General features: G+C 42.5%; 1 protein-coding gene across 2 annotated transcripts in view; it reads right to left on the bottom strand.

Annotated features, from left to right (window-relative positions):
• Positions 1–1,264: 1,264 nt before the first annotated feature.
• Positions 1,265–12,680, bottom strand: part of tox3 (TOX high mobility group box family member 3) — a 39,160-nt gene continuing 27,744 nt past the window's right edge. For both annotated transcript variants that reach the window (XM_040138102.1, XM_040138093.1), the window contains exons 4-8: positions 9,385–9,636; positions 2,914–3,177; positions 2,582–2,812; positions 2,316–2,396; positions 1,265–2,113 (exon numbers count right to left, since the gene is read on the bottom strand). In XM_040138102.1, coding sequence (XP_039994036.1) covers positions 1,265–2,113; positions 2,316–2,396; positions 2,582–2,812; positions 2,914–3,177; positions 9,385–9,636 — 1,677 coding nt within the window. The remainder of the gene's footprint in view (positions 2,114–2,315; positions 2,397–2,581; positions 2,813–2,913; positions 3,178–9,384; positions 9,637–12,680) is intronic.

The following is a 12,680-nucleotide window of genomic DNA, read 5'->3' on the forward strand; positions in this document are numbered from 1 at the left end:
TTACAACAGGTGATATGAAAAATGTACAACATTTTCTTTTTTTTCCAGGGACTTCTATACAGCTGGCAAAAATACCTCCGATGCCTTTTCAGTTGGCTTTGGCAGTGCAACAAACCGGCTCTGCAAGTTTTCTTTTTTCCTTTTTTAAAACAATGACGGTATCAAGGAGCAGAGTAAAAATACATCAATCCCCAAACCATCCTCCTTGATCCGGAAATTTTTGTTTACCATAAAATATCCCCTTTGTTACACAAAATAAAAACATAATTTAATTGTTAAACATCTGAAGTAAAAACAAATAGATAAAAGAACAATTTTTTTTTTTTTTGGAGGGGTGGTGGTGGGGGGGTTGTTTTGGGGGGGGGGTTGCCAGTTACACGCTTTTGGGCAAATCACCTGGAGGGTAGATTACTGGATAAAGGAGGTCTCATCTCTCCCCACTCTACAAAACATGTACAGCAGATTACAGCTACAGTTTGATGATGTGATAACATAAATGATTTATGGCAGTCTCTGTCTCAGTCTGTTCAGTCAGTCATCCAGAGATCTGCATCCCAAGATCTCTTATTTTCAGTTCCCCTTATTCTTCAAGACACTGTCTGCATTTGTGACATGGTTTATGTGTGTTCAAATATCACCGGGCCTCTGACATGTGACAATTTCATCAATGATTTCTTCCATGCCATTTCTGAACAGTTACATCTGCGAGAATGATTGGTGAAAGAGAAAGGTTGGAGTAAAGAAAGTCTTGTTATATACTGGCCAGTGTTGGAACAAACACTGATGTGTGGGTTACTGGTTTCCAGCAAGGATCAGGTGAGTCATTCAGTCCAGGCAAGAGCTGATAAAAATCCTTTGTTTAAAACGCATTCAAAATGTCCTTTTGCTGCGGTGAACTGACAACTCTGGCCTCATAAATAAAGCTTTATTGTTAAATAAAACAGTGAAAGACACATCTTTCAACATCTTGTGTGCCCAGTCATTTTAAATCGACAACTGAAAGACCTCACAAACAAACAAATAAACAATCACTGGGCGCTTGCCCTAACAGGCATCTGTCATAGCTTAGCCTATTTTATAGACAAAAACCCCAGCTAACATGTTTACCTCCTGTACACGCGTGTGCATATCCGTCTATAACAATGGACAAGTTCTTTGTATAACATTCTAAATCTTACACACTTCTTAAGTGCAACTTAGAAAAGCAACATGGAATGATGCTTTTATTTTATTCCTGTTCTTTGAGATAGGATTTCCATTTGGCTCAGTAAATGCTGACCTGGGACAGGACCTGGGCGTGGGCCTGGATTTGGGAGGGGTGTGGTTGCTGCTGTGGGGCTGGCTGGGGGCTGCCAAGCGATGCAGAACCTCCCACTGAATGGGGTGTACCAGGAGAGTGCTGGGGTGGGGAACACTGGGACTGGTGCTGCTGCTGCTGCTGCTGTTGTTGCTGCTGGAGATGTTGAATCTGCTGCTGATGCAGCTGATGCTGCAACTGCATGTGCTGCAGCTGTATCTGCTGTTGCTGCTGCTGTTGCTGCTGCTGCTGCTGCTGCTGTTGTTGCTGCTGCTGTTGTTGTTGCTGCTGCTGCAGGTGGTGCTGCTGCAGCTGTTGCTGGAGGTGGTGTTGGAAATGCTGGTGCTGCATCTGTTGCTGGATCTGCTGGTGATGCATCTGCTGCTGCTGCATCTGATGGTGCTGGAGGTGCTGCTGCATCTGCTGCTGCTGTTGCTGCTGCTGGAGCTGCTGCATTGCATGCTGCTGCACTGGTTGCATGGGTGGGCTCATCTGAGACACCGCTGTGGATTGGGCACCTGCCACCATGGCTCCTCCGGCACCCATCTGGCCAAGCAGCTGCGGTGGCATCCCGGAGGACATGTTCTGGTGGGAAACTGTGACTGAGGTCACGATCTGACTGCCCCCTAGTCTCATCTGCAGAGGTTTCGGGGCAATGGCCCGTGGTAGGGCTTGTTGGAGGGCCTGGGATGCTGATGACATGGAGGGGTGCTGGTTGAGGGGTGAAGGCAGCACCAGGCCTGGGGACAGGCTGGTGGAGGCCAGGGTCTGCTGCACTGAGCGGATAGTCTGGGCCTCAGCTGATTCTGCTGCGGCCTGAAAGGAGAAAAAAATATCAGAAATGATCGATAAAGCACCAGCTTTCGCAGAATTCTTCAATATACAAGTATACAGTTAAATTCTTTCTACAAATTCACAGTGCATAATACAGTATATTACAAAGAATCCTGAGAAATTATATTTAGTGTACTGTCAAAATCACACAATTTTCAGGTGAAAACAAGAAGTGGTTTCTCACCTTGGAAACCAGGCTAGCACGGTATGCTGCAAGGGCTTTTAAATATTCTTTCTTGGCAGCTTCCGTTTTGCTTTTGTAAACCTGTAATGACACAAAGTTACATGTGAATGGACACGGGTTAAATGGACAGGTTCTTTTTAATTAGAGATAATTCCTTCCTAATGCAACATACATTACACACATATACCATATATATTCCACATATACATAAAATAAATCCACATTTGTTTTCTGCCAGTTGTCTGAATAACTACATTTTGTAGTACCTGCTTCTGCTCCTCTCCCAGACCATCCCACATGGAGGCCACAATCTTGGACACTTCTCCGAAGGTGGCGTTGGGATTCTGACCCTTGATGGCAGCCTGGGTGTCTCTGAAGAAAAGGGCATAAGCTGACACTGGCTTCTGAGGCTCATTGGGATCCTTCTTCTTCTTCTTCTTAGGAGTCTTGGGCTTCTTTGTGGGATCTATGGGGGCTGGTCGCTTCTCTCCAATCACCTGCAATGATTTCAATTTTTGAGATGATAGAAAGAATTTTTAAAAAAATGCTTTTTAAATCAGCAGGTTAATTCCCAACAATTACCATACAACTAACTCACCCTGTTGCCATCGTCCTGGTCATCCTCATTTATTGAGCTGGAGGGGGACGGTGTGGCGGACTTGCTGGCAGGCGGAGATGGGGACGTATGGGTGATGCTGGGTCCTGCCATGTTAAGGCTCAACTGTGCGTTGAGTTGGGATTGGTTGATGGTGGTCAGCTGATTCCGTGATAGCATCCCGTTGGAGCTGTTCATGCTGATGATGGATTTCATCACCATGGCTGGGTTGGGTGGGTACTGGCGAAGGTGGCCTGGCCCCACATTCTGTGATACAAAAGCAAAGAGAAGGGTTAATGAGAAAGCAATAATATAATATTTAATGGAATATTTTACTGACCCATGTTCCTCTGCTTTCACACTGCTGCACAAAAGATATCTCTCTACACATTATAACACCCTGCTTCGCAGTGAATGAATATCATGAAGCTGTATCCCTTTACCAGAGAGGAAATCGGGTCATTGGATTCTTTGGATTGTTACGTGGCGGATCACATGTCACAATGTCCTGGGTCTTAAATGTCTCTATTGCAGGCCATGATAAATTATCTTGACACCCGAGTAGCCATTTTATAAGCCAGTAATAGATGGCTACACAGCTCAGTTGATTCATTTCAAAACTCTATTATATGGAAATTTGTGGCACAGCTTTTGACTGCTCGGTCCCTGAAGGGGAAAAGTGGACTCAGTCCCCCCCACTGTGATTACTTCAAAATGTTTGTTACAGTCGCAGCTTGTATGCATGCACCTACATGTCACTTTAGTTTGAGGCGACCACAAGTCTACATGCTTTAGTGTAATCTAACTTTAAACTTATAACTCTGTGAAAGAGGCACCTTTCATTGATCACGTTTGACCACCAAAGAGTGGAAAAAGACTTCTATATAATCAAATCCATAAATCAACCAGTTGAAGGTATGAAGCCTAAGAGCTTTGGACAGGTCACCTCTCTCCTACCATCGAGGGTATAATGTAATAACATTTTCAAAATCTCTTGAACTTTTCTCCTGGTAAAACATTCAGTTCTTGAAAGAGTCTTAGAGAAGGTGTAGGGAACATGTTTGCATTGATTGTGGTGAGGATGAAGTTATGAGGCCTGCTAGCTCCCCAGAGGGAGACTGATCAGAGAGCCAACAGAGCTGACGTGGAACAGAGGAGGGGACGTGAACACAACAGAAAAGGTGATTTGTTCTCCCTGGGTACATCCATCTGGTATTCAGTAGCACAAACTCAATCTCTGCCAACATCAACACATCATAAACCCACGCACCTGGCGTTATTGAAAGAACCTTATGAATGCCCGTCCTCAAAAACAATATTGTAACACCATTTCAGACAGAAACATATTGGATCTACGATCCATTTCTTTCTCATATGCCATGTCTACTGCTTATCATAAATACAATCTATGAAGTTAGAGCAGATTTATATTTACATGTGCGAGGAAGATTGTGCGAAAGGTGAGACAAAGGTGGGGAAGAACTGAAGAAGTATTGTTGTGACTCTTCAAATATGGAAGCCTTCAGTTCTTTCAAAAATAAAAGCTGCAATAAACAAGCCTGTGACCAAATGACTGTGATTTACATATCTGCAACCCACCATGTTCCAATTGCTATTGTCATCTTCATTACTGAGAACACGATGGCTCGCAGTTTGCTCTCTGCTCGCTGTGAACATCAAAGACGCACACACTGAGCTCATTAGTCGTGGCCATCTGTATAATAACACTTTTTCCCAATCCCAATGATGCAGTTTTGATTTAGAGCAATGGCCCATTCTGCCATTGTTTGGAATATGGTGATCTCTTATGAATTTCCTTTGGATGTTGTGCATTTTTAAAAAATGCACTAATGACCACAGTTAAACACTTAATCATATCACATTCAACATGCTGCACATATTATAGCAATAACTGGAATAGCAGCGGTTTTGCTATTCACTTTATGTTACAGAAGAGGGAAGACAGTTGTGTCACTGAAACTCCAGCATTAGCATGATTCTGATTTGAATGAAAAGATAACAGCTAATAACACACTAGTGAAAGAAATCATCTTAAATAACAGTTGCCTTGATTGTGAATATGAATCTGGTACTAGGTTGTTTATTTATGTCCCTCTGCCTTCTCATTTGCATTTTGATTGCAGTATTGTCAGCAGTCACAGCAGACATCTAACCAGATATTTTGATAGTCATTGTAAATCCGCAAATAAGTCCTTATCTTGAGTACACAGTGGCCAGATGTGCCCTCCTCAGTCGGGATTGTGTGCGGCTAGGTGTGTTGTCTGTCTGTGTGTTTGTACTTCAAACACTAACAAGCTGACATCTACTCTGTAATCAATAAAAATATATATTTTTTTTTTTTGGTAAATTCAGTTCATAATGTTCTCCATTTTGTTGCTTTTAATGTCAAAGCTGAAATAGTTGGAATCAACATTATGCATTACTGTTGGCTTCATCCACTCTTAACACAGCAAACACTCCACACATAGCCACATAACGCATCTCAAAAGATGAGAAAAAATAACCCACAATTGACACTATGTGTGAACCTTTTCCACAATAAACGCAGGCCAATAAACACAGCAACTGGACGCAGAATGCAACATTATGCATTCACCGAGTGATAAAAATCTCAACACTGATGTCAATGAAAGCCAGTTCCGGTCTGTTCTTAAAGATATTGGAAATCAGAATTTGGGGAGAATTTATGAACAGTGGCACTACGCACTAAGCTGTAACAGGCTGAAAAGAATGTTAACAAGTTCAATTTCCATTCAATCAATGCTAGAGCTCTTGGAAATGTTCCATGGCAGGAGAGGGGTAAAATCATCTATATGGTAATTATAAGGATGAATCCCCCAGTAACTTTCGCCAGCATGAAAGGTCAGTCCTATTAAAGATAGTTTATCAGCGCTCTGCACATATTCCTTTACTCGGCTTCTAAACGGGTACATCATTTTATTTTTTTTTTCCTCCATTTTCTGCAACCTGCTGAAGTCTGTGCTTAAGCCAAATGAGAAAATGGAATTCTGAATGCCGGTAAAGGCTATAATAGCATGAAGATAAATTGTTTTTCTTTCCCCTGCCCTGTCTCAGTCAAACACACTTCTCTCTCTTTCTCTCTCTCTGTGGTGTGCAAACTCAGACTATCTATCTCCCCAACCTATAACCCCCACTTAAAAACAAATCTCTCTCCCTCTCACCCCGTTCTCCTCCCCCCCTCAGACTGTGAGGCCAGGAGGTTCCCTCTCCTTGGTCCGGTACAGGCGCTGACCCATACCCCTCTCCACCATTTCTCCTGATGCATTATGGGTATTTAAAACGTGTCCAACATGACATCATTTCATCTTGAAAGCTGCCTGAGAAAAGTAAGAATCAATCATGCAGAAGGTCAAGCTGAGACTTCATTACAAGTATTGCATGCCTGCATGAATATCTTTCATTTCTGACTGACCCAATATGTCACAATAGTGGCCTGTCGAGGGAGAAAAGAAAAAAGAAACGAAGCGAAAAAAAATCCACTCTCTTAAATTGATGTACAACTCATGTCAGTGCTTCTTGGCTTGGGAGGGAGATAAGAGGGAAGTGTAGAGAAACATGCTTTCTGCAACAGTGCTCACATTTTCCATTTGATTCAGGATATAGTGGTTTTTGACCAGTCAAAACCAAGGATATTATACTTACTGGCAATCTCCACAATATCAAAGCATATCAAATCATGTGAACAACAAACTGCAAATGGCTTTTTCAGCCTCACTTTCATCTTGCATGATGCATGTGGTCCAAACACTATCTTGGGTTAGACATTAGCATATCTTTGCTGCTGTAAAGCTAATGACATGTGAAACAGCCAGTCTGTAATGAAAAATATATAATACATCACCACATAGTGGTAAATGTAATAAGACAGCAGGGCTCATATCTCCTAAATATTGATTTTAACATGTAATACAACTAGTTGACTACTGTAGGTTTCGAATCCAATCGTGGAGGACACAGAGCCCATTTCAGTGCACGCTTACATGTGTCAAGAAAACCCTAAAATGCGGCGAAGGCACCAGGTGTTTTTTGAAATAGAACCCAGAGACCCTTGCTGTGCAGAAGGGAGAAAAATCGAGAAGAAATTGTGAATAAAGCAATACTGGCAGCTCTAACTCTAGTACTATTTGGCACTATTGAGACTCAATCACAGATTAGGGGGACACATGCTGGGAGACAAAAATGAGAGTCAGAAGCTTGTTAGGAGAGCAGATTAAATAAATAATGACTTAAGATTCAGGGCTTGCCAGGCACATTGCAGCTGAGAAAATGTATTTCTCTTTGTAGAAGCGCGGCATCTGTGGCCAATTTGCAAGACATACGCTGAACGTTACGGGGACAGGAATTAGCAGAACACTTGGCAATGCAATGACATGGAAGAAGCTTCTGAAAATATCCCAGGTATATTCACTGGTTGGGTTTCTCATTAAGTTCTGATAAGAGACAGGCTTTCACACACACTAAATATTCTCCACCAGTAAGCTAGAAAGAAAACCAAGACAAGTGTTTGGGAAATATGAGTATGGTGGCTTGATGAAAAATGTAATTGCAACAGTGCACGGTTTATTTGTTTGGCCCTGCAGCCATAACAAATAACACAGAATGTAATCATGTATATAAGGTTGTCATCCCTTTATCAGTGTGCTGACAAAATGACAAAACACCCCTCTTAGGGCCTTCGTAAATCATTGTCTCTGTATATAGAGAATGCACTGCAAACAGCACTGTTACTTATCTCATTTAAAAGTTGCATTCTCTTTTCAAGACAAAGATTAAAACCGTAGATGAATAGAATTTCTATAGGCATTGTCACAAGACTTTTGGGGATCAATCCCATTTACAGGAAAAATGAAGGGCCACCACAAGCCTTCCTGCGGTACAATGTGTGATGACTGATAACGAGTGAGTGGTGTGCTGACGACAATGCCACAAGGCAAGGAGCAGAAACCCATATTCTCCCCTCAGTTTTTAATAGAGTCTCTGCACAATCAGAGACATGAGCCATGCAAATGGTGTTAAAGAGGAATAATGTTTGAGAATCAAATCTAATCCTCCAGCAAGTCGTGAGAACAGTCAGGAATGTAATTGTGTCAAGGTTCTGTTTCTTCCAGATGTAGAAAGCTTAACTGACCATGAAATGAAAATTCTTTAGGCAAAAGCCTTCTGGGGCTCACTTACTGTATGCAGCAGAGATATTTTAAGAGCTGCAATTATTTTACATACCAGAAGCATGGAAGCAGGAAAAAGAGCTGTAAAGTTTTATAGCCCCTTCCCATATGGAATGTAAATAAATATCGCTAATATCAATGTGATTCAACAAATGTGTTACAGAGAAGGGGAGAAGCAGGGGGTCTAAAACACATTTCATTTATTCACACAGTTACAATGATAATGGCACCTTTTCTGTACTTTTTGGTTCACAAAGCAAATTCAGCATCAATATCATCATCTCTCCGCTCATGCCCTTGTCCTTTCATTTCTTTTCTCCTAAATGAATTTTCCATTTTTGTAATAGGTCTGTAAGACAACTAGTCAGCCAGTGACATTTCCATTTTTCCTCCTCAATGCTTCTATGATTGTGGCATTTGAAAATGCCTTTCCACCCCAAGACAACAATCTCACAATCTTCAGCACAAAACAGTATCAACATAAAGAGAGTGATTACTTCGTCTACTGTTCCGTGTTTGACCATCTGTGTCATAGGAAAGGAGGATTAAGCTAAATATATGTTCGTCAAGACCTCACTAGCAGGGCAATTCGCAACAACACAAAGACAAAGCAGATCCTAAACTCCACACAAAGCAATGTGTCTTTTTTGAAGACCTTGTGAGCCATTGGACAAATGCATGCATCAGCATTTACAGCAGAAAAAAAAAAAAAGTCTTCTGGAGGCAACATGGATTAAATATGAGCATGTGAAACTGTGGCACTTTTGGGTCCCATTTTCACTTTCCTTCTGGGGCTGAATGCGCTTTGTACTTTAACACCTGTGATCTATTCACATCTGCTCACCTTACAGAGGGGGATCATCTGTGCTCTGTGTGCTTTTAAAAAAAATTTCCTCACAGTAAGTAACATAATATCATGACATTTACTCAATGTGATCATATACCTCCTGTGTTGTAAACAAGGCCAGATGCTGTGCCAGATGCACTGCCAACAGGAGGCGTACAAAAACTGTGAAGGTGACATTGTGGTTCAGTATAAGGGCTCATTTAAGGACTATATGCTTCTAGTATCAGGGGTCTCCAGTATAATCATATCGCTCATGTTTGGTTACCACATCTGGAGATGCAGCTACAAGATGGACACATGCTAGAGCAGTGCTAGTGCAGGATCACTGTGTGTTGACAAATGAGGATAACATTTCTCTAGTCACAGAAAATAAACAGACTTCTTGATTTACTAGTGGTATAAATGCATAGCAGTGCTCACCACAGGTTGGCCGTTGTTGACAGACATCCCTTCCTGGTCCATCATGTTGCGTGAGATGGTAATAGAGGGCAGATCCAGGCTCTGAGGGGGGAACTGAGGGATTAATGGACCCCTGTGTGGACCCGGGGGCTCTGGCATTGCTGGGAAAGGTGAGTCGACTTCCGACAGACCCAGACCGGACTCCGTTTCAGGTGGTGGTGTAATCGGAGGAATCTCAAACTCCTCGTCGCCCAAGCTGGGCGTATGAAAAGTCTGAAAAGAAGGAAGGAAAAGGAAAGTCATGAAATACATAAATGCAACGCATTCACTGAGGCGGGCCTTATCTAACATGCCGGAAGGAAACCTTCAGGCATTAAATCAGACAACTTTGTTAAAGAGAGGGAGTGATTTAGTGTAGTGGTAATACACTTGTCTGGAAGTGCACTAAGATGTAACATTTCCTAAACCTATTAAAGTCCACTTTGAGTAAAAAGAAGGAAAAAGGCAAGTGCGGAAGAAGACGTCAAAAGCAAAAATATCACGCAGCAATCACGGGAGAGAGAGGATACATAATAAAAGCCCTTAATCTTGGGGATGGAAGATGTTGGGTTGAAGTGCAATGAAAATACACGTCACAGGGAGATGGGTTTAAAGAACATTTTCAAAGATTATTACGCTTGGCCAGAAGTGTTTCTTTTTGTTCCCCTTTCCTGCACCCTTAAATCTGCTCATCAAACAGCCTAATCCTTCTGCCTTTCAAATTAAAGCTTTTGGTCACACTTAATTTGCTTATATGCCTTCTTGGAGATGGGACTGTTCACCTACTTGGGTCTTGTTGTCATCTGAACATTGCATTAAGCTACACTCTGGAATGCCAATATATTCATAACCTCACAATGACCACACTGCAGGTCCACATAAATGCAGCTGAACACAGGGCCAAACGGTGTGCTATCTGGGGTTCTGGGCTCAGCTACCACTGTTGAGTTACTGAAAACCTCTTCAAAACATGGGTCTCTTACTAAAGGTGATATGGCTTTAACTGCTAACATGGCTTGGCATACTGCTTGAAAGCATAGTGGTATAGTGCTATAATCATATTAAACTCCCAACGCTGTTGGAAATTCTGTTGGAAATGAAACAAACAGATGCCAGCTCTACTTTGGGAGTGATTCAGGTGGATCTCAAACACTATTTTCTTGTCCTTGAGTCACTTTTACAGCAGTGTTTAAGACCTGCCTCTCAAGACCTCATCAACAGTTTCTCACTCTTAACAAAATTTGACAACATTACAGCACACATAAAGCATCGTAGCCTGGCTTGTCACATATGAATCAAACTCCTACCATTACCGAGGTGAAGTTCTACTAATCTCAAAGGATACTACACTCAACAACAGAGCTAACCAGCCCTGTCTCCCCTGTCTTCATCGGCTCTGTCTCTCTGTCTCCGGTAGGGGATGGAATGTAAAAAGGGGGACAACGGAGGGAATATGCCAACACAGCCCTTGATTAGGGAGTATTAATGTTCTCCTTGCTTGCTTTAGCACACAGACACTTGAAACTAATTCATTGCCTAGTCAGGGCAGCTGTCTTGACAAGCACTGATGAATTCCTGTGGCAGAGACAGCTAATAGAGTTTTCATTCCCCCTTTTCTTTCTCTCTTCCTGCTCTCTACCACTGTTTCACTTTTCAATGCTTGTTTCACAGCTAGAGATTCAGTTCTCCTTTCAGAAGGAGCTAAGGTCATATTCATCACAGCCCTGGCCTCTGGCTCGCAGAGTGCAGAATAAATCACTAGCACCTTCAGTAGGAACCATTTGCTCTAAGTCTTCTGCTGTCATATTATGCTTCTGTCCATTTCAAAAACCTCCAGAACATCCAACCATCCATCCATTAGCTGTACCGCTTATTCTTTGAGGGTTCAAACATTCTTGCTGTGAGGCAACAGCACCACCATGCCGCATTCCTCTGTAACTTATTTCACAATAATTCCTGTTCAGCATCATGTGAATAAAAACACAAATTGTTTATAAAGTTAATAAAACAAAGCTGTCATGAGTCATGGACCGCAAGGTCCAGTAGCACATGGAAAGGATAAGAGATCGTCCATCATCTCAGTCTTCATTCATCTTTTTCAACTTCCCCTGTAGAGCAATGTCAATCTCCACACTAGCCTCAAGATCTATGGTCGCAGTCTAATCTGTATCATGTCATGTAACAATCTGAAAACACTGTCACACTATTATAACCTCTCTGACAGAAAAGTGTCAGCCCTGACTTGGTCTCCTCTGTCCAGTGCAGTCAGATGCACAGCAAAAGCTGTGATACTTTGGCTACATTTAACCACAAAAGCCCATGAAGGGATGCGTTTGAGGAGAAAAATTATAGTATGGTTACTATTTGCTGATGTAAGCAGGCTTCTTGTGGTGTTACATAGTGTAAGGTAAATCAGGCCAGAACTATATAAGCCCCTGGATCCTATAGGCTGGTCCACCATGGCCTGAATTACAGACCCAACCTGGAGATTAGAGACAAATGTCAACGAATGTTGGCTGAGGTGAGCTCCACTTTTGTAGGGGAGAAGCACAAGCATGACTGTGACCTTTAACTGAAACACAGACATTCACTTGGAGGAGAGGTGTGCTGGTGTTTAGTGTCTGCTAGACAGCATGGGAGTGGAAGATAGAGAAAGAAAAAAACAGTTGGGGAGCAAGATCAGTATTAAAGACTGTGCCTGTGTGAATCGTCTCTCTTTGTTAATTTGTTGATACAAATTAACATCTGCACAAGGGGCACTGATAATGGAGACATGGCGTTTGTGTCTCATTTGGTGGGGTATGGAAGATGTCAGCTGTCTGCAAAGAAAAGGCTCTCTCCCTGGGGAAGAGGTGCGAGATTTAACTGGAACCCACAGAGTGTTACAGTGTTGCACACTGTCTGGTGTCATTTCACATAAAGCCAGTCTAATTCTGCACCAGGAGCAGCTTAGGGGGCTCTGATCGGAGATTAAGAGATGCACAATCCACTTTCTTCGCATCACCAGCCTGATTATCCATTTAAATTGTTCTGAAAGCCTCAGCAGAGCCAAGTGCCAAGCCAGATGCTGGCTTGGGATGTGCAGGCATGTACATGTTGAGGGGTGGGCAAGGGAGAGCATAACAAAGAGAGAGAGAGAAAGAGTAGTGTGTATTTGTCTTTCCATTGGCAGCCACAGAGTTCAGTGGTATGAGGGCAGAGCAGTGCTTGTAACAGAGAGGCCTGATGTACCCAGCAGGAGCATCCTGAGCAGGTGTGTGGCAAATCTCCAGTCCTCA

This window comes from Xiphias gladius, chromosome 1 (assembly GCF_016859285.1).
Source record: "Xiphias gladius isolate SHS-SW01 ecotype Sanya breed wild chromosome 1, ASM1685928v1, whole genome shotgun sequence".
NCBI lineage: Eukaryota > Metazoa > Chordata > Actinopteri > Istiophoriformes > Xiphiidae > Xiphias > Xiphias gladius.